This window comes from Myxocyprinus asiaticus, chromosome 2, assembly GCF_019703515.2.
Source record: "Myxocyprinus asiaticus isolate MX2 ecotype Aquarium Trade chromosome 2, UBuf_Myxa_2, whole genome shotgun sequence".
NCBI classification, from domain to species: Eukaryota; Metazoa; Chordata; class Actinopteri; order Cypriniformes; family Catostomidae; genus Myxocyprinus; species Myxocyprinus asiaticus.
Window position 1 is genome coordinate 37,297,974 of NC_059345.1, and position 22,985 is coordinate 37,320,958.

At 42.6% G+C, this 22,985-nt stretch overlaps 1 protein-coding gene across 8 annotated transcripts in view; it reads left to right on the plus strand.

Annotated features, from left to right (window-relative positions):
* Nucleotides 1-22,985, plus strand: part of LOC127415925 (chromodomain-helicase-DNA-binding protein 9-like) — a 116,567-nt gene that overhangs the window by 54,323 nt on the left and 39,259 nt on the right. For all 8 annotated transcript variants that reach the window (XM_051654976.1, XM_051654942.1, XM_051654968.1 and 5 more), the window contains 8 exons: nt 11,597-11,705; nt 20,096-20,242; nt 20,407-20,475; nt 21,050-21,105; nt 21,728-21,845; nt 22,134-22,220; nt 22,339-22,476; nt 22,812-22,933. In XM_051654976.1, coding sequence (XP_051510936.1) covers nt 11,597-11,705; nt 20,096-20,242; nt 20,407-20,475; nt 21,050-21,105; nt 21,728-21,845; nt 22,134-22,220; nt 22,339-22,476; nt 22,812-22,933 — 846 coding nt within the window. The remainder of the gene's footprint in view (nt 1-11,596; nt 11,706-20,095; nt 20,243-20,406; nt 20,476-21,049; nt 21,106-21,727; nt 21,846-22,133; nt 22,221-22,338; nt 22,477-22,811; nt 22,934-22,985) is intronic.

The following is a 22,985-nucleotide window of genomic DNA, read 5'->3' on the forward strand; positions in this document are numbered from 1 at the left end:
AAAGAAAAGCAGCCAATAAGTGCCCAACATAGATGGGAAAATGTCAAGAGTACATTTCTACAAATTCTAGGCAAGGGTGACTACTTTGAAGATGCTAAAATATAACATAGTTTTGATTTATTTTGGATTTGTTTAGTCACAACATAATTCCCATAGTTCCATTTATGTTATTCTATAGTTTTGATGACTTTACTATTATTCTAAAATGTGAAAAAAATTATAATAAAGAATGAGTGTTTCAAAACTTTTGACCAGTAGTGTGTGTTTTTATTTATATATGCTATGTGACACATGTGTGCACATCATAACATGACTACGTTAGTAAGACATTTAAACGCTGTCCCAAATGCTGCCTTTAGCCCTTGTGGTTCTACTCCTAATCTACACTTTGCTGATGTAAGCTAAGACAGATACATGGGGCGATCATGGGTGGTCCATCAGGATGTATGGGTTATAAAGCATGCTATGGGACAGTCATAAATACTTCATGTAGCTAATTCACTTTATTAATTAGAAGAAAAAAAAAATAGAAAAAGGAGTTATGACATTGACAAGGTAAACACACCTTTTTTTTTTTTTTATTAAATAATTCCAAGCAACATTCATAATAAAGCATAAATAAATCAAGCTTTTTAACCAATCTTAAATATCACACCAAAAATTGTGTTACTATACACACAATAAAACCTAATTGATCTGCTGTTTCAATTTTATTGTCACAAATACACAACTATTGCGATCAGTATTTAATCCGCACTTGAATATCTTCTTTCCCACCTTATATTTTTCTCCACCCAAAATCTCCCATCCACTATAATGGTCAAGAAAATATGTTGAATGGACTGTTGAATAGTAGACTGGTGTGAACTTCACAAAAGAGGATGTCAGGGGTGCAAGCGGGGCACTCATGAGCACTGATCTTCTGAATCATAAAATGACAAATGGGACACCCTAAGCTCTTGTGAACTTTTTGAACTTCAAGGCCACAAGACTGCCAGTCCACTTCATAGCTTAAATTCTATCTCAAACATTTAAAATGTCACATCTCAAGTGCTGTGGAATGTTTAAGGTAGAAAGAATATAATTACCTGTGATCTGGTTTTGTAGTACATGACATTCAACCATTCAACACCTTTCAACCTTCATTTCATTTTCATGAAAGTGTCAAGTATATGGAGATGGAATTGTTTCATATTAACATACAAATGGAAAGAGATTCACAAATAGAAAGCTGGCTCACAAATAAGTTGAATGAGATCCACAAATAATTGTAAGGAGTTTCACAAAAATGAAACGAATTCACAAATAAAAAGAATGAGATTTATAAATATATGTTAGGAGTTTCACAAAAATAAAGTGAATTCATAAATAAATAAAATATTTACAAATATATATTTTAACTCACAAACAAATAAAAATACCACCATATATATATAAATAAATCCAACGAGCGCATTTAGCCCAGCAGCCAGCATTGTTTTGGATGTTCGGCAAGTTCCGTCGCAAAATATACGACATAAAAGCTGTCCAATTAGGTTGTAAACTTATCCTTATACCTTTTATTTTGTATCTTTAGGTTCAGTGTTAAAAATGCCAGTGTGAACGCTAAGTGAACCAGGACTAAATATATCATTTTCTTTTTTGTCCGGACCAAGAGAACAAAGAGAACCAAACTACAAATGTGAACACACCCTAAGAGTAAAGGTTTTGATGACACATTTCAGTCAAGAAACTTGGTTAAAATGAAAATAGCAGACTCATACATTCAGCCAGGTTAGCTATAAAGCTAATGATCAGGACACTCTACAAATGGGCAGTTTTCAGCTGTCGACATTTAACAAGGCACTACTTATGTTTATAACTGAGAGAAAATGATATGAACCTTAAGTCACAGTATTCCTCTGGCGTCCGTTTCTTTAAAAGTTTGTGGCCTTGGAGCTTATCTGTATGTGCTTGATTCAATGCTCATGAGAGCTGTGACTCTGGTCCCACCCTCATAGTAAAACAAAGCGTGATTTGTTGAAGATAGAACGTGCTACGATTGGTCCGAGTAATGTGTCCGTTATCTGATTGGCTTGCGTAGACGATGGGTGGAGTCCACCTCTTTGTAGATTTGTGTGCACATATTGATGCTAGATTTGTTTCAAAATCGACAAATGCGTGTAGCGATCCGCAAATGCACAGGAAGCGATCCACAAATAAATGTGCATGATTCACAAATGAATGCTTGACAGAGTTGTGTTTGTGAGTTAAAAAATATATTTGTAAGTATTTTTTTTTTATTTGCAAATCTCATTTGATTTATTTGTGAATTCACTTTATTTTTGTGAAACTCCGAACATATATTTATAAATCTCATTCTTTTTATTTGTGAATTCATTTCATTTTGTGAAACTCCTTACATTTATTTGTGGATCTGATTCATTTTATCTGTGAACCAACTTTTTATTTGTAAATCTCTTTCCATTTGTATGTTAATATGAAACAAATCTAACCCCATACAAGTAGGGCTTGATTACTATTAAATTTGAATACATGATTTTAAAAAACTGAAATCGTTTTTTAAGGAAAATTTCAGAACATTCTTTCCCAATGTTGTAGGTTTCAATCATTCTTGAGGTCTGTGGTGTAAGACTGTCCCATGTTTACCCAATACACTTAAACTATCTGGTTTGAATGGTCTCTTTACGGATTTTCCAGATTTATTTACCATCAACATTAGGCATTATGGATTGGCAGAGTATTGGTGCATCACAAATCGCACATTTCTGCACTATTCTCCGTAAGTAATGTAAGTAACATGTTTACACTGAAAATGAAAAACACTGAATGCTTCCGTGTTGTAAAAAAAACGTGAAGCGTTCCATTTGGGAGGATACTACACTTTGAAAATGAATACACTACTTGGCTGAGTGTATAGTGTAAGTACATAGTTTATAGTGTGTCATTTAGGTTATGTGATCTGAGGGTAGACTCTGTTTTGAGGATCTGGTTATCTTTTTCCAGATTAGTTTGGAGTGTTGGGCCATGGTTGCGGAGATGGGTGTTAGATCTTGCTTCCATAATTGGCAGGATTGGTGTCTTTGAGCCTGTTATGGAGGGCAAAGCCAGAAACCTACTGACCCGCTTTGCACAAAACAGCACGCCTCAGCCAACAGCTGCAATTAGACCAGACCATGTGATCTCAGAGTATCACGTGGACACACACAGAGAGAGAGAGAGAGACTGTCAGGCATGTGCTGAGAGTTTGATAGAGAGACAGATTCAGATGTTTATAGAGAAATATTTAATGGAATCAGAGTTCATGTCCTCCATTTAGTCTGTTTAATATTCGTCTAATTATTGGTTACACTGTGATGTTTGAGGGTGTTAACACTTTCTGTACTTCTGGTGGATTTTTAGCCACAATGACAGTTTAAACACAGAAGGATGGTGTGTGTATTTTCATGTATTTGTAAGACCTTTTAGAGAAACCAATAAGTGTGTGTGTGCATATATGTAGTCTAGGTTACAACCCTGAAATATCAGTGCAGCCTTCTCTCTCTGCTGCTGAAATCTTCCTCTCTCATCTTATGAGTTTGTTTTTATGTGTCTTGTCTCTGATTCATCTGTGGCCTTTAAATGATGGTGCACTTGCATTGCTGAATCAGAAACAAAATAGGAAACAAACACACACATACACGCGCGCGCGCACACATTCCTATATCTATATTTTGTATACCTTTACAAACCACCCAGTAATAAAGCATACAGTAGAAACTATAGGAAATAAAAATGACTATAATTACTGTTGCATTATTCTAGAGCATGTTGTAGAAACTTGATACAGAAGTTCTCATTGTTTGTGAGTTGATTTTATTTAAACAATAATCTATGAGAGTCTGTGCTATATTGTGAATACATATCCACTTCCTGTCATGCCTAACAACGTTCTTCATCCGGAACTATATTCACAAAATTGCACAGCCTCAAGTGTCCTATTGCTTTTATAAGACGGTCACTCACCACTAGGGATGTAACGGTTTCAAGGTTTCACAATATACCTCAGTTTTAAAACGGACGGTTATCATACCGTTGAAATCTTCTCATTGAAGGTATTGCATGAAGATAAAGACAGATTTTTCAGAACTTTTCTAAAATCCAAATCGGTTTAATTAAGACAGAATCTGCAACATTTACACAGCATCATATAAACTTGGCTAGATTAAATAAATCTTTAAATTGCACCTGCCTCATGTTGCATTTGACTGTCACTCAATTTTAAAGGTGACATGCAGGTGTCACGAACGCTGCGCATCACGAGCACAGAAGTCCAGCACGAGCGGAGCACAGCATGAGTGCAGCATGAGCGCAACATACAGACATGTCCGAGCCTGAACCTTTATTTCTGCTGCCACAGAGGTTGAAGTCAGCTGTCTGGGATTACTTGGCTATGTTAAAGACCCACAAGGCACCATCAATGTTGATGGTTACCCAGTCTGTAAAGTTTGTTGCAAACAAGTATCGGCTTAGGCGGGAAACACTTCAAACCTTAAGCACCATCTCCGTGAGCACCATCCCACGGAATTTGCGGAGATGAATGTAAGTGGAAATACAGTATACAGGATAATAAATGATAGCCCGTTTCATAAAAACACCAGATTCAATGTAGTTTTACATGATTTGTAATGAGTAGTTAGGCTAAAGTTATGTTTATGCTTTGTCACATTCACAAATGCAGTAAATTGGTAAAACATAGTACTAAATAGGGTTTACAAAATGCATGGCTTTTGGCCTTCAGGAAATTGACATTGACAATATGCATGCAAGAAATTGACAGTGAAACTGTGGCAGAAAGTGTCAATATTGGACAAAATGCCAATAAATAAACTGCACATGAATAATATATTTTCATTAGATATTGTAGAATTGAACTAAATCACAAAGGCAAAAAATTACTGAATGCATACAAATGCATATTTTAAGTGTTAACCTGGGCAATAATCTTTACAAATGATTACAATTCAATTTCTTAAATCATAAAATAACAATAACAAAATATTTTAGTTATAGTCATCTGACTACTGTACATGTTGCCAAAAAAAAAAAAAAATTATTAATGTTTTTTTTTTTTCTTTTTCTTTTTTTTACCTTGTCAGATTAAGAGAGTGTCCTGATGTTCTAGATCCAAATTTAAAGGATTAAAGTTGAAGAAATCCAAAATAAAGTTCAAGAATTGGTTATAACTGAAATATTTATCTGTGTGTTTATCAGAAATAGCCTATTTCATAACCAAATATTGAACTGCTTTTAATATTACCAATGTACCTAAATACCGTGAAACCGTAATACCGTGATCATTTTTGTGACAGTTATCATACCATGAAAATGTCATACCGTTACACCCCTACTCACCACATAATAAAAATTTTAAGGAAACAAATGTTCTTTAAAATTGTATATTTTGTAAGAATAATCATTGAATGCCTTTCTTCCGCCAGAAAATATAGTCCCTGGCAGTAAGCAGAACGTTGATAGGCAACAAGATGTCAGCAATGGGTGCTGCAGATTGATACAAATAGAAGTTCCGTGAAGAGGTCAGAGCTGTGATTTATCATGAATAAAGCACGGCTGTCGACCAATCAGCATCCATGACTGGAACTATCCGTTTTATAATGAGCTCTAAAAAGATTGTAATGATAGTTCCATAACCTCAATATGCTAAGTTTGTTGTGTGACAAAGTACAGCAATAAAAATGTCTTCAATTCTTTCTTCAGCTTCAAGGAACAAAAACGTTGGCCATACTGGCCAGTTGGCTATTAGAAATTGTAATATTATGCATGATTTACATTGCAATGTAAGAATGATGTGACACTAGCTGACGTTTATGGATCAAATGAAAGAGATACAAACAGTTTACCATAAAAAAGACTGTCGGAAATGCTTGGTTGAGGTTATTGCAGCCAAAGGAGGATCGACTAGTTATTAAATCCAAGGGTTCACTTACTTTTTACACAGTACTGTGAATGTTTAATGGAATGTATTCAATAAAGACATGAAAGATTATAATTATTTGTGTGTTGATAGCTTAAGCAAATTGTTTTTGTCTGTAATTGTGACTTTGATGAAGATGAGATCACATTTTATGACCATTTAATGCAGAAAACCAGCTAATTCTAAAGGTGCCATATACCGTTTATATTTGGACTATGTGTGTGTTTATTTCTGGGTCTCTCGATTGAAACAGTGAGGAAAAGAATGATGTTCAGGGTGTTAAACTGGCTTATCACACATGTTTTAATTGGTTAGTTCTGTCCAGCTCTGTCCATATACACACACACACACACACACAAACAGGAGCTTCGTTATGACCAGCTCTCAGTCTCATTTCACAGCTGCTGTGGTGTATGAAGAGTGGAGTTTGTGTGTTACTCACAGGATACAATGTTACTGCTTCCACCCACGCTGCCAGCTTCCCTCTCTGATCAGGTCGCTAGGCAACCAGGAAGTCACGTTGTCTCAGAGACTAGTGAAGTGTAACATCATCCAAAGAGGAGGACCCCAGAATGAGAGAGAGAGAATGAAAGAGTGAGGGAGGGTTTGTGTTTGCGTTGACACAGCAGATGTCCTTTTTGACAGTCATTTCCCCGATTATTCAGCAGGTCTTTACAGACACTGGGGACACTGCCTGACCCTGGAGAACATATTGAAAAAGAGATTTTTTTTTCTTAGATGCCTTCTGTGTAAACACTTCACTCTATTTTCATGTGTGCTTAAGGTGTGGCTCCATTAAATGACAGTTACAGTCAAAGTTGAGAGAGACTGAAGTAAGTTATGATGTCAGTTTTTATTTGTGGTCTTTTTTTTTTTTTTTTTTTTTTATTGTGACCATATGACATAATGGCTTTTCAAGTACTTAGGAAGAAATTGAAGCAAAATGTACAACATTTCTGATAAATTTATGGTATGTGCGACTTCTTGAGGAAAAAAATCTGCACTGGTTTCATGAACACATGAATTAGATGTGTAGGCAGAGCTCGGTGGGAAACTACAGCGCACACTGTTTGAAAATAACACTGTGCCCTGCTCACTTTCACTTCACATGCTCTGTGTAGGGCATTACTGTCTCACATATTCACTTTTGATACACTTGGCACTGTTTTGAATTACGTTACTTCATAGTATGTACCTTGATGATATACATTGTTGTGGCATATAAAATTTACATCACATATTGCCTTTTTGTGTCTTAGTTTAATTCAAATTGTTTCTTTGTGAAACTAGTGGTCGACCAATATATTGCTGAGGCAGATAACATCTTCCGATATTGGGAATTTACCTAATTTTGGCCGATTAGTTTCTTAAGCTGCGACTGCACTGAGAATCGCCGGCTTGCACATGAAGGACCCGTCTGAGACATGTAAATTAGCAATCACCGATATTTTTGTTGTTAGTGCCATCGTGTTTTATCACAGTATTAGACCGGTGTGCAATATAGTCTTCATTTAAACGGTCCCGCTTATCAGAGCAGCGACAGAGGTGTATGAGCTCATGATGTTGTTTCACTCTCGCTCTTACTCGTTCTTCTCAACAGTTCCCTGTAACTTAACTCTCTTGTGTAATGATACAAAGGCAAATATCAATAAGTTCTATCATATTGTATATCTTCTGCAGATATGCTATGAAGTTAAATCTGTTGCAAAACTTGAAAGCTAAAGTTGAATGTTGCAATCTGCACTCACAGACAATAATCCAAAGCCTGTGTTTTGAATTCAAAGTTGCAGTCAAATAGTCACAAATGTGTAAAATTACATTCATATAAATACAGTGATAGACACAATCTTGTATAAACACAAATCGGCAGTTACAACCTCTCAAATCTGCCACTGCAACTTCAAATCTTCCCACCTTGACTTTTGCAACAACTTTAGCAAAAAACCTGTAGCAAAAATCACTTGTGCACTTGTAAATCAAGATGTGAGAGAGCAGACCATAGATATACATAAGTAGATGCCTCATTCTGCTGGTTTGGATACATCAACCGCGGCGCCATATTGGAACGGTCAACAAGGAGTGGTGTTTGAATGTAAGTGAATAGAGAAGAAGCCTCAGACCGCTGCATAAACTGCTTTTGTGTGGAAACAGTTAATCATGTAATGAATTGACTGACTGGGTGCTAATTTTCATTATGCTTGCCATGATATATTCATTTGTAGAGGACATTTTTTGCAGATTGCTACAGGGGGGAAAAAAACCTGTTTTAGAAGTGAAGTCAGGATTTTTTATATCATCTAAAATATTGCCCAATGTTTGTGGTAAATCAGATAATCTGAAAGTTGGCTGGAAAAACAGTAGACTTTTGCAGACCAAATCTGTCAATTTACATTCCTGTGTTGACAGACTGCTCTTGACCTATTCAGTACGGCAGGCGCGCAGACGTATCATGGATCATAGAAACAGCTGCTAATAAGGTATCTATGTATAGATATCTATGGAGCAGACTACTGGTGCTGGGCGGGGCCAATGAAGTTGTGACCAATCACAAGAGCTGGAACGACTGATGCCGGAACAATCAAAATGGATCTTCTTAGAATGAGATGACGTCACGCAACAGCACCAGTGCTGTTTTTGTAACCGAAACAAGTCGACTAGTGACAATGGCTGGCTGATGTAGTGGCAGGATAAGTTAAATAACTTGACAGTTAAATGATTAAGAGTGAATTTATCATGTACCAAATCAAATGAGACGATTTGATCACGTTGATCAACTCAGAATACAGCACCGACAGACAGCACATGTAATGTCTAAGGATGGCAATGAGAGAATGTTACTGCAGGATGTTTGTAGTCACTAAAACTACATGGGATGTGACAATCCAGCCAGCTGTCATATGCCACGAGTTCCATATTTCCATGAAAACATGAAATGGAGGTTAAATATCGGTTAGGTATCAATTGGTATAAGAGTGAAGTAAGAAAATCTCAATTATCACCAGAGAACTGTTCCAACAGATAAAATACAATGAATTATCCATTACACCAGAGACATGATAGCTGGCAAATCCTTATATTGTCCAGCATTGTGCTATATTTCAGTAATTTTCTGAAATGTATTTATCTTCTGTATTATTTAAATGTTTTATTAAAATGTTTAAACTAAAAGTCTGGTATCATGTTGTTGCTTAAGTGCTTGGACAGAAACATGTTTGAGATTTTTTGTGTAAAGTATAAAACCCTTCTCATTTTGACATGAATGGGTAACTATTTTAATCACGCATGCTGACTGTACTATCTATAAAAGATTAAAAATCATGCCTTTATTATTTCATTATTATTATTTCAGTTAGTCTTTCCCCTGCTTCGATGCTGTTACTGATATTGTATTGTTGCAAATTAGCAAGCAAATGTTAAATCTAAAGAAGTCACACAGTTCTTGCATAGATAAATTGCAATGCTAATGCTATTATTGTAAGAAACCCACTTGTGAAATAAAGATAATATTGTGCACAGTGTGCATTCTTGTTTGAAATGAGACTCTGTTTGTATATTTATCGATTCAGAATAAAACTCAGGTCATTTTAAATGTCTTTTACATGACAGTAATTCATTTCTTAGCTCTAATTAAAGGTCCGTTTAAACTGTTTTATCAACCCATCCATGCTGATCAAACCTTAAAATCAAGTACTAAGAAAGTACACCCTGACACCTTAAGAATAAGATATATAATTTAGAACTTATTAAGACGTATAATTGCTTGACTGCGATAACTTGCTTTAATCATGATTACTTGAGATTACCATGGTCATGTGCACTTTAATTTAAATCACATATAGACATTTAAATAAAGGAATTGAGCGAATACTAAAAACACCAGAAAATGGACATTTCTATTCTCTAATTTAGGTGCAGCGAGAAAATAGATTAATTATAACTTGCACTGTATTCTATATAAAGAAGATAGCCATCAAGTAAGTACTATGATCTGTTTTGATTAATGCAGCATCAGTTGTTCCAGCTCCTGTGATTGGTCACGGCTTCATTGGCCCTGTCCCTGCCCAGCACCGGTAGTCTGCTCTCTCACATTTTGATTTACAAGTGCACAATTGAGTTTTGCTACAGGTTTTTTCACAAATGTTGTTGCAAAAGTCAAGGCGGGAAGATTTGAAGTTGCAATGGCAGATTTGAGAGGTTGTAACTGCCGATTTGTGGTTGTACTGTGAAAGTGAATTAAAGTACAAATGTAAATATATAATACAAGTATGTGTCTGTCGTTGTATTTATATGAACGTAATTTACACATTTGTGACTATTTGTAACTACAAGGCCTCGAGTTTTGCCACAGATGTACCTTCATAATATGCAGATATCTCGTTTAAACAGATTTAATTCACAAACCTCACAAAAGTTGCGCAAATCAGTTTTATTCCTAGGTTCATCTTAAGCGAGTTTTATAATATCCTGTATAAAAACTGTGTCCCTCTGACTCACAAATGTTGCGCGAGGGTCAGTCCGTGACACTCCAAGCAGACAATCGGGGCCGAGTAAACTTGAAGCGGTCAATAGATTGATGCTCTCGCTGGATTCGCACAAGAGCGATAGAGCAACTTTAAAGTAAAAGCGCTTCACGTGTGCTATGAGTAAGTGTCATATTCACTGTATGTACAAATAGTTTGATTTCATCTTGTGAGAATGCGATTGCTAATGTGCACATACCATCCATGTTTGCTGGACTACTATGTGCACTGTTGTTATTTCCTTCTTCCTAATGTATAACAATTTCTTTATTTATTGAATTACTGAAATGGGAAGACCAAAGAGAAACTGCTATCTACAATCTAAAACACACAAAATCTAATCTTGAAAGATTTTTTTAATAAAGTTTTGTGTGAAAGTTTGAGTCATTATTATGGTAAATCTAAGGTTTCTTTTTTTGGGTTTTTTTTTTTTTGCCAATTTATGTTTGTCATTTAATATTATATTAAATTGTGTGATATATCTGCATTAAATCTGCCTATCTGTAACCCTGCTCTCTGGATATCGGCCATTAAAAAACCTATATCGGTCAACCTCTGCATGTAACATGAAAATGTGTGAGGGATATTTTGGTCCTTGGAGTGCATTCCTAAGTAAGATCTTAAGTAAATGACTTCAGGTATCAAAATGTGTGAATCGCAAGGAACTGCCACACAGGAACACGTAATTCTAATTACTGCAATTCACTCCAAAATTACTTTCTAATGGAATGCCTTGCTAATGGCATTTGGAAAGGACCTTCGTGATGGGATCCTGTTGCACCGTTTCATTTGGAACGGCCCAACAGATGGCGTTCTCTTCCCACGGTGCCCTTCAAGGGTGTCAAAATGTCATTTTTAATTTGCTGTTTGTGTCTGTTGCCAGTCATTTCCCTATGATAAGAAGTGTGTCTTGTTGGAAAGCCCTTAACAAAAAGTAGTAATTCATTACAAAAGATATTTTGCAAGGACTGGTGAAAAAAAGGCAATAACTATGCTTGTGTCATCATCTCAACTCTGTACAATATTTGCAGCATTTCATTTTTTAAAACAAGTTTGTAAAGTAATGTTAATATAACGTCTCTCTGTGTTCTCCACTTCACAGGAAAATCGTTATAAAGTTTGGAAAGAAGAAGCGAAAGAAGACAGATTCCTCAGAGGAACTCTCTGACGATGACAGGCCACCTCGACGATCCTCTAAAGACGTTGATTCGGTGAGCTTTGTTTTAAATAAACATCTATGTACAGTGATATTCTTGGTAGCACTTTTATGTCAAGAAACAATTAAGAAAATGTACCTTATTTGTTAGTGTTAGTTTTTGAACAGATAGAGATAAGCATACACATCGTTGCTGGATGTTTTTGAAAGAGATAATAAGATGACCAATGTACGATGAATAAATTACCACTCTTTATTCCAAAAAATGACTAACCTCTCATTCTCCCCAACCATGATACCCCTCTGCACCCTTCCAGATATAATTATCTTCTTTAAATACCCCCTGTGTTAATTAAAGCAGTTTGTTCAGTTAGCCTTTCAGAGTTAAACCCTCAGCCATGTGCTACTGATGCATTCTAGGAAACACTGGCGTCTCTTGGCAGAGCGGTTGGCTCTTTATTTGGTCATCCTGAGATATTCTCATCTTCTCCATTTACTTGAACTCATAGACATTTAGGTCATGTTATATTTGGGAGGACAGGCACGCACACACACTCTGCTCTGTACTCATTTATTGAAGGGGCCCCCGCTGCTCGGGCATCTCTGATTTGCAGAGTGACAAATGAACTTGTAATTGAGCAGGGATTCTCCTCTTCTCTTAGTCACACAACATTGCTTATTTACTTAGTCGTATTAATTCAACCATGTAAACAGACACTCATTCACACCTTTTACCACACATAATGTAGTTTCTCAATGCTGCACCTGTCTGTGTGTGTGTGTGTGTGTGTGTGTGTGTGTGGAATATTTTTTTTACTCATTCAGTACCATCACTAAGAAAAATCTCCAAAAGTAAACAAAATCTGACTAAACCTCCCTTGGGGCATATTCAGGAATACCTCCTCAATTGGAAAATCGACTCATAAATAAAGCAGTTACTGTTTTGTTTTATTTTTTGATGGGGGCATTCACATCGAACGCATACTGCACTAAAGAAAGCTAGATGCAGCACCTCAAATAGAACAGAATGGAGGTGTGTCGAGGCGCATTTTTTAACTTGACAGTGTCTAAATAATGCAGTGCTCCTGTGCGGGAAACGTCATGGTTACTGGTGTAACCTCCGTTCCCTGATGGAGGGAACGAGACGTTGGTGTCGATGTAGTGACACTAGGGGTCACTCTTGGGAGCCCGAGACACCTCTGGTCTTTGATAAAAGGCCAATGAAAATTGGCGAGTGGTATTTGCATGCCACTCCCCCGAACATACGGGTATAAAAGGAGCTGGTATGCACACCACTCTTTCAGGTTTTACGCTGAGGAGCCGATATAAGGTCCGGCCATTTCAGCGGGTAGTTCAGCGTTGTGGCAGGAGGGACCAACGTCTCGTTCCCTCCATCAGGGAATGGAGGTTACACCAGTAACCATGACGTTCCCTATCTGTCACTCACTCGACGTTGGTGTCGATGTAGTGACACTAGGGGTCCCTATACAAAACGCCACAAGGCTGAACTGTGTTACGTGAACTGGCGGTGTGTGGTGGGCAGACTTGCTGTGTGCCTCATAGCCAGCACACCAGGTCGACACGTAACCTCCCCCAACACAGTTATGAGTGTCGAACGGCCCTTTTTGGGGACAAGTCGACTACCCAGAGATAGAGACAGGCTTAACCCAGTCATGGCCTCTTTCCCCTTCTCTTTTTCCACTCCCTAAAAAGAAGGGGGATTATCCGACTGGGCCGCCAGGTCTAGTCGGGGGGTGTCCCTCCCAAGGGGAGGACACCGCGGAGACCACACCTCGCCCCAAGAGAGGGGGGGATATTAAAGTGGAAGAATACATCACATGGTCTTTCCAACCATGTGGAGAGCCTTCAAGGTAGATCCTACCCAATGGGGGAGGAGTTACTACAACATGGAGACTGAGGGGCTCTGCCCAAGGAAGACGCAGTTTGCCAGTAGGGAAATGAACTAGCGGAAGATATAGATCGCATGGGGTTAGCCTTACAGGGAACCGCCACATGCGGAGCACCTACCCCAGAACCGGGCTCTTAGTTAGCGCGTGTACTGGGCCGGCAGCGAGTCTCTCCGAAAACTCGACTGCCACAGGGCTCGGAGGAAGTCAACCAGGGAACAACCTTTGTGAACACTACTGGGAATTAACAGCGCACGTCTTCAGCTCAAAAGGAGGTGGAAGGCGCTATGTGCAAGCGATACACCCGGCCGGCTATCCCGGGCTTATCCGCTTGTGTTGCGTGCCACTACCTGGGACGAAACCGGTTCCACCCGGAGGTTGTAGAACCTTGCAAAGGTGTTGGGTGTTGCCCAGCCCGCTGCTCTGCAATGTCTGTTAGAGAGGCACCTCTGGCCAGGGCCCAAGAAGCCGCTACACCACGAGTAGAATGGGCTCGTAGCCCTACCGGGGGCGGCATGTTTTGGGCGAGACATGCCATAGTTATGGCGTCAATGAGCCAGTGGGCGATCCTCTGCTTGGAGACAGCGCTTCCTTTCCGCTGTGCACCAAAGCAGACAAAGAGCTGCTCAGAGAGTCTAAAGCTCTGCATGCGATCCAAATAGATGCGCAAAGCGCGCACCGGACACAGCAACGCCAGGGCTGGGTCTGCCTCCTCCTGGGGCAGCGCTTGCAGGTTCACCACCTGGTCTCTAAAAGGAGTGGTGGGAACCTTGGGCACATAGCCCGGTCGGGGGTCTCAGGATCACGTGAGAATAGCCCGGACCGAACTCCAGGCACGTTTCGCTGAAAGAGAACGCTTGCAGGTCACCTACCCTCTTGATGGAAGTGAGCGCAGTCAGGAGGGCAGTCTTCAAGGAGAGTGCCTTAAGCCCGGCTGACTGTAAAACTCAAAGGGGGCTCTCTGTAGACCCTGAAAAACTACAGAGATCCGATGAGGGAACAAGGCGTGGCCTGGAGGGATTCAGCCTCCTGGCGCCTCTTAGGAACCTGATGATCAGATCATGCTTCCCTAAGGACTCACCGTCGACTGCGTCATGGTGTGCTGCTATGACAGCAACGTACACCTTCAAGGTGGAAGGGGACAGCCTCCCTTCCAACCTCTCTTGCAGGAAGGAAAGCACTGATCTGACTGCGCACCTCTGGGGGTCTTCCAGATGGGAAGAACACCACTTAGCAAACAGACACCACTTAAAGGCATACAGGCGCCTCGTAGAGGGAGCCCTAGCCTGAGTGAATGTGTCTACCACCGCAGGTGGGAGACAGCTTAGGTCTTCCGCGTCCCGTCCAGGGGCCAGACATGGAGATTCCAGAGGTCTGGGCGCGGGTGCCGGATGGTGCCCCTTCCCTGAGAAAGAAGGGCCTTTCTCAGGGGAATTTGCCCAGGGGGAGCTGTCACGAGGGGCGTGAGTTCCGAGCACCACATCTGGGCGGGCCAGTAGGGTGCTTACCAGGACGACCTTCTCCTCGTCCTCCCTGACCTTGCACAGGGTCTGTGCGAGCAGGCTCACTGGGGAAAACGCATATTTGCGAATGCCAGGGGACCAGCTGTGTGCCAGCGCGTCTATGCCGAGGAAGGCCTCGGTGAGGGCGTACCAGAGCGGGCAGTGGGAGGATTCTTGGGAGGCGAACAGGTGCACCTGTGCCTGACCGAATCGACTCCAAATCAGCTGGACCACCTGAAGGTGGAGTCTCCACTCTCCCTTGAGGGTAACCTGTTGTTACGGCGCGTCCGCCGAAGTGTTGAGGTTGCCCGGGATGTGAGTGGCTTGCAGCGACTTGGTGCTGCTAACTCCGTTGGAGGAGACGGCGGGCGAGTTATGACATACAGCGGGAGCGCAGACCGCCTTGGCGGTTGACATATGCTACCGCTGCCGTGCTGTCTGTCCGAACTAGCACGTGCTTGCCCTGGATCAACGGCCGGAACCTCCGCAGGGCGAGCAGAATTGCCAGTAACTCGAGGCAGTTGATGTGCCAACGCAGCTGCGGACCCGTCTAGAGGCCGGCATCTGCGTGCCCGTTGCCAACAGCGCCCCAGCCCATTTTGGAGGCGTCTGTCGTGACCACGACGCGCCTGGAGACCAGTTCTAGCGGAACACCTGCTTGTGGAAACGAGAGGTCGGTCCAAGGGCTGAAAAGACGGTGACAGACCGACGTAATGGCCACGCGGTGTGTCCCGTGGCGCCATGCCCGTCTCGGGACTCGAGTCTGGAGCCAGTGCTGAAGCGGCCTCATATGCATCAACCCGAGCGGGGTGGCCACCGCCGAGGACGCCATATGCCCCAGGAGCCTCTGAAAATGTTTCAGTGGAAACGCTGTTTTCTGTTTGAACGCTTTCAAACAGGCCAGCACCGACTGGGCGTGCTCGTTCGTAAGGTGCGCCGTCAAGGAGACTGAGTCCAACTCCAAACCGAGAAAAGAGATGCTCTGAACCGGGAGGAGCTTGCTCTTTTTCCAGCTGACCCGAAGCCCTAGTCGGCTGAGGTGTGAGAGCACCAGGTCCCTGTGTGCGCATAACCCGTCTCGAGAGTGAGCTAGGATTAGCCAGTCGTCGAGATAGTTGAGAATGCGAATGCCCACCTCCCTTAACAGGGCAAGGGAAGCCTCTGCGATCTTCGTAAAGACGCGAGGAGACAGGGACAGGCCGAAAGGGAGGACTTGTACCGATACGCCTGACCCTCGAACGCAAACCGCAGGAAGGGTCTGTGTCGAGGAAGGATCGAGACGTGAAAGTACGCATCCTTCGGGTCTACCGCCGCGAACCAATCTTGATGCCGGACGCTCGCTAGAATGCGTCTTTGCGTCAGCATCTTGAACGGGAGTCTGTGTAAGGCCCGGTTCAGTACTCGCAGGTCCAAGATTGGCCGCAACCCACCGCCTTTTTTCGGTACAATGAAGTAGGGGCTGTAAAACCCCCTCTTCATCTCGGCTGGAGGGACAGGTTCTATCGCATCCTTCCGTAGGAGGGTAGCGATCTCCGCGCAAGGTAGCAGCGTTTCCATCTTTCACCAAGGTGAAGTGGACACCGCTGGACCTGGGCGGATGCCCACCGAAGTGAATCGTGCAGCCGAGTCGGACGGTCCGGACCAGCCCTCGCGACGGACTGGAAAGCGCAAGCCATGCACCCGAGTTCCGCGCAAGGGGGACCAAAGGGACAACGTCATCGGATGTACCGGCGGGTGGGGCCTCGCGGTGGGGCGGAGCTTGAGGTGCCACACCACATCGTGGCCGTGCTGAGTCCGAGGACATCGAAGCACTTACCTGGCTCCTTGTGACCACCCCCGGAACAGCCTGGGACAGGGAAGGAAGAGGCCTGTCCTCATGACCCGTGGAGACTGTCACATCGGGGGCGGATTTGTGCCACAGCTGGGCGCTCAGGGCGGGAGACCGCCGCTGGAGCGCCAACCTGCCAAATGGAGTGGTGGACGGTGGTCGTGATGCCAGCCGTACACACCGAATATGTGACCCAGGGAACAAGGAAACCACTCTTGCGGAGCTCTTGAGTACTGCAGCCACTTGGGCATGCAGCGCAATTAAATGCAAAAGGTAACAAAAAGAAGATCTGCTTACCAGCTCCAGAGCAGCGGGTTTCGTTGTCCCTGGGTCGCCCGTCTCAGGGGCGCTTCGAAGACCTCCGTGGGTTCTTCGGTGCCGGCTGTGAGACGGGTGGCGTCGGCTTCCTGCGGTGGGCTCCACGCCGGGGCTGGGCCGGAGGGGCGGGCTGCGGCGGAGCCGGTGCAGTCACCGCAGGGGGACGCCCTCGGCGATGAGTAGATGGGGGGATCTTGAGCCACGCCGGGGCAGGACAAGCCGGCTAGCATCCATCTACTGCTCTACCACCGAGAACTGCTGGGCAAAGTCCTCGACAGTGTCGCCGAATAGGCCCGCCTGGAAAATGGGGGCAGCAAGGAATCGTGTCCTGTCGGCCTCACCCATCTCGACCAGGTTGAGCCAAAGGTGGCGCTCCTGGACCACTAGTGTGGCCATCGTCCGCCCGGGAGACCGCGCCGTGACCTCCGTCGCTCGGAGAGCGAGGTCGGTCGCCGAGCGCAGTTCCTGCATCAATCCCGGGGCGGAACTACCCTCGTGCAGTTCCTTTAGCGCCTTGGCGGACTTGCAGGAGAGCCATGGCGTGCAGGGCAGAGGCGGCTTGTCCAGCAGCGCCGTAGGCTTTGACCGTCAGAGACGACGTAAACCTACAGGCCTTGGACGGGGGCTTTGGGCACCCACGCCAGGTGGCGGCGCTCTGCGGGCATAGGTGCACCGCGAGCGCCTTTATCCACCGGGGGATTGCCGAATAACCCTTGGCCGCCCCACCATCGAGGGTAGTGAGAGCGGGGAAGCTGAAAAGATCGGGACCGGGCAGTAAAAGGTGCCTCCCGCGATCTTGTCAGCTCTTCATGCATTTCCGGGAAGAAAGGAACGGGGCGGGGCATGGCTTTGAGCGGCGCCGCGAGCCCAGGAACCAATCACAGAGCCGCGAGGGTTCAGGGAAGAGCGGTGAAATCCACTCTAACCGACGCTCGCGGCTGTCCGGGAAAGCATGTTGTCATCTCCGCGTCAGCCTGTGACTGGGCGATCGACCCCGAAGGGAGGAGCCCAGCCGAGGCTTCCGACTGGACGAGCCCGCTCTCCGATGCTGCGCTCGAGAGCTCATCACTTTCGCGGGCTCCGAATAAGAGGTCGAACTCGCCGTGAGACGAGCCGGCGGACTCACCCGGAAGCCCGATCGGGGCAGACGAGCGTGCTGGGGAATGGGAGGTCCGCGGGGGGATACCCGGCGGAGGCGGTCCCATTGGGGTCCCCAAATCGCCCCCAGTGCTAGCCGCGCTGGCCTCAAACCCGTGGGTAAAAGGACCGAGGCGGGAGCCTCTGGGGTGGCTCGCTTCCTTACGAAGGCGAGCCACGACCGCAACGTTGCCATGGACACATTCTCGCAATGAGAATGTGACCATCCACGAACGCTGTCTCCGCGTGAGCAGTGCCCAGACACGAAAGACAGTGATCGTGACCATTAGAAGGCGAGAGATAACGAGCACAACCAGGAATAACACACAATCGGAAAAGCATCTTTAAAAAGACGCGTCTTTAAAAAGACGTTCCGTGTGTGCGCTCTTTTAGAGAAATATATACTCTTTTAGAGGGGAAAAATGCTCTTTCAGAAAATATACTCTCTAGTTTTTCTGCCGAAGCGCCCAGGGGCGTTCTCTGCAGTGCACCAGTGCAGAGGAGGGAGAAGCCACTGAAATGCGCCGTCAGATCCAGCAGGTGAATGAACAGTAGTATTCAGCTCAATGAGCATGACCGTTCGGCTCCGAAGAGAAAATCTGAATGAGTGGTTGCATACCAGCTCCTTTTATACCCGTATGTTCGGGGGAGTGGCATGCAAATACCACTCGCCAATTTTCATTGGCCTTTTATCAAAGACCAGAGGTGTCTCGGGCTCCCAAGAGTGACCCCTAGTGTCACTACATCGACACCAACGTCGAGTGAGTGACAGATAGGGAACTGAAAAGTGCATTCTGTGTGAACAGTCCCTAAAAATGCAGTTTCCTTTAGGGGTAGGGTTATGGTATTGGGTTAGGTTTAGACTACTGTAATCTTAGCTTTATATAAAAACAAGTGACATCTATGCTGCCCTACAAAGGCAAAACACTGAAACGTCTACGCAGTAGTCTTCGCTGAATTTGAGCATAGTTGAGTTAAACCCGTCTTTCACAGGACAGATCAAAGTCTAAGACAGGGGTTTTCAAACTTTTTGATGCCAAGGACCCCCAAATATGATGAATCCCTTGCGAGGGACCCCCTATTTGAGAAAAACAGTAAACATGATTGTGACGAGGAGGAGGGCGGGGCCAGGCCGTGACTACGCACGCCCGGCCCCGAATCGGGCTAATCAGCCGAGGAGAGGGATAAGTGCAGCGGAATGCAGCAGTTCTGGAGAGAGAGAGCCACATGCAGATGCCATGTGTGCGTTTATGTTTTAAAGTCCCTATTAAAATATTACTTTGATTGTTCCCACCTCCTCCTTTCTCATTTCAACCTTGTTACAATGATACAGTATAATAAAGACATGATGTTTGCAAAATTAACTAATTGGCTTTTATTAGTGCCATTGTCCTAAAGCAAAAATAATTAATAAAATTTTATATGGACGATATTTACTTTTCATGTAGTGTGTCTTTTTTCTGTTATAGTTATGCAAGATGTTTAAACTTAAAGAGAAACATTTTCATTCCAAATCAGATGTATTTGTATAGGCCTTTTGACAATAAATATTGTGAAAAGCAGCATTAAAGAGAATAGTGAAGTACACCATTTTTTATAATTTTTTCCCCCTGTACCCCAGTTTGAAAACCTCTGGTCTAAGAGACATAATTCAGTTTCAACAAAGTCTAGTGAGTTTTGTCTTTGCAAGGCAGTATGGTAAGGTCGTCATTTAGATAGCTAAGTAAACATGCATGCCTGTATGTATTTACAGAAACGGCGTTCTAACCGTAAGGTCAAGCGGAAGAAGTATGAGGATGACGGGGAGGCTCGACTGTCTGAGGAAGAAATGAAGGTTATCGTCAAAGCCAAGAAGAGCAACTCCAGTGCTCAGAAAGCGGCTGCTGTACAACTGTTTGTGGTAAGAACATCAATCACATGGATACGTCTGTCATTCAAGAGCCATCCTTTCATGAGTGAGAGAGAGAGAGATTGCAGTGTGTGTGTGTGTGTGTGTGTGTGTGTGTTGAGTATGTGTTACATCTATAAAGAGATGTTCTGATGTTTGTGTTTGTGATGTTATAGGAGAACCCAAGTGAGGAAGATGCTGCAGTGGTTGATAAAATCATGGCATCTCGCGTGGTGAAAAAAGAGGTAACAGTCTCTGACTCTTTCTGTCTAATTTAGACTGTTTCTCTGGGTAGTGATTAGAGCTCATGCAGTTGATAGTTGTATTAGGAATTAAATGATGAAATTATAAGATACAGGACATGGAAATTATTTATCTGATTTATCTACATTTTAAAAACAAAGCTGTGTTCTCCATATTGACCGGATATCCTGGGTAAATGAATTATGATAACACTTTACAATAAGGTTGTATTTGTTAACATTAACAAAATTAGTTAACTTGAACAAACAATGAACAATACTTTTACAGCACCTATTTATCATCACAATAATTAATGTTAATTTCAACATAAACTAATGCATTTTTAAAGTTAAAAGTTTATATTTTAACATTAGTTAATACATTGTGAACTAACATGAACTTATAAGAAACAATTTTATTTTCATAAATTAACATTAACCAAGATTAATAAATGCTGTAAAAAAATATATTGTGCATTGTTAGTTCATGATATCCAAAGCATTTACTAATGTTAACTAAGAGAACCTTATTGTAAAGTGTTACCTTAATTATTGATATTTATTCTTTGTTCAACAGGTTTCACCTGGATTGTTGGTGGAAATTGAGGAGTACTATGTCAAATACAAAAACTAGTAAGTCAGTAATGCATTGTTTTTCAGCTTTGAAGTTTGCTTTGTTAGCTTTAAAGGAATATGTATAAATAATATGTAGGAATAATATAAAAATGAAAATTCTGTCTTAATTTACTCACCTTATGTCGGTCTAAACCCATATCCCCGGGTAAAGTTGTAGCATTTAGTGCTAAAAACATTGTAAGTTTTTGCGTTAACATGCACTGTGAACAAGTTTGTCTCATAGCGTCTGAAAAATTGACCTAAACTTTCCATGCCTTTCAAAGACTAGGAAAATGATGCACAAGTTGCATGGACTACTTTTAGGGTAATTTGCCATCCTTTTTGAAGCTGTAAAGTGAGTCACTATCAATTACAATTGTATTAGAAAGACAGACTGGAATTTTCATTAAAAATGTGCTGGTTTGTAAAAATATCAGGGTGAGTAAATTATGACAGAACTATGGAACTATTCCTTTAGTGCTTTAAAGATAATTTTTTTCATACTGCTAATAATCAGGAGAAGCTCAGAGGGCAGTTTAACCTGTGAGTAGGCATGTGATGATGAGCTTGTATAATTTAGTGTGCGTGTGTTTGTGTCTAAGGAGCATTTAGTAATTATGTAAGTGTGTATGTGTTCTAGCTCATATCTTCATTGTGAGTGGGCAACGGAGCAGCAGTTAGTGAAAGACAAGAGGATCCAGCAGAAAATCAAACGCTTCAAGATCAAACAGGCACAGAAAGCACACTTCTTTGCTGATGTAAGGAAGCATGTGCTTGTTTGTAACTATGCTATGAAGTAAATTTCTGTGATGCCCTGCAGGTTAAATGTTAATACAAGGATTTAGTTATTTTAAAGCATTTTTACACAGTTGAGTTAAGGATGCTCTGAGCAGGCTCCATGCCAGCTCCAGATTCTGTGACACAATGTTTCATACAAGCTGTACAAAAATAAATATATGTCAGCTCTAGTATCAAAGGTGCATCAAATACAGAATTTATCTGTATTAATAAATTCTTTATTAATAGTGTGTATGTGTGTGTTTAAGATTGAGGAGGATCCATTCAATCCTGACTATGTTGAAGTAGACAGAGTACTAGAGGTCTCGTACTGTGAGGACAAGGACACCAGAGAGGTATCAGTGGCTTTTTGAGTGCATTCAACACACTCAATCTCTCTAGCTCCTATAGGGATACTGTCTATTTGTTCATGAGGGCAGTGCATTTTGTGTAAATTTGTGTGTTTGTGTTTAGCCGGTTGTGTATTACCTGGTAAAGTGGTGCTCATTGCCATATGAGGATAGCACGTGGGAGCTGAAGGAAGATGTAGACCAGACTAAGATTGAAGAGTTCAAGCAGCTGCAGGCAGTAAAACCAGAAACCAACAGAGTGGTGAGACCATCTCTCTTTTGCTCTCTCTTTCTCCTTCCCTCTTTTTTCTCTTTTCCCTACTGAAAAGACCAGCATATGTTGTGTTCTGGATGCTGGTGTGCTGCCTAGCTTAACCATAAAGACTTCCTTGATTGACCAGCTTCACCAGAAATGCCATGCTGTTCGAACAGCTAGACCAACAACCAATATAAACCAGCCAGAATTTCCATGCTGGTCTAAGCTGGTCTTTTCAGCAGGGTTATTCATCTAGATCAGTTCTACCATTTCCATGGCTTCTCTTCTTAAGTAGTTTTGCCATAACGCTCAGTTATCCGTACTCAAACAATCTGTCTCAGGAGCGTCCTCCGGCGAGTCACTGGAAGAAGCGGGCGCAATCGCGAGAGTATTGTAATGGCAACTGTCTCAGGGATTACCAGCTGGAGGGGGTCAATTGGCTGCTCTTCAACTGGTACAACAGGTGAGTGAATGTTCAGACCTGAGCCCTTTCAGTCTGTATGACCCTCACCATT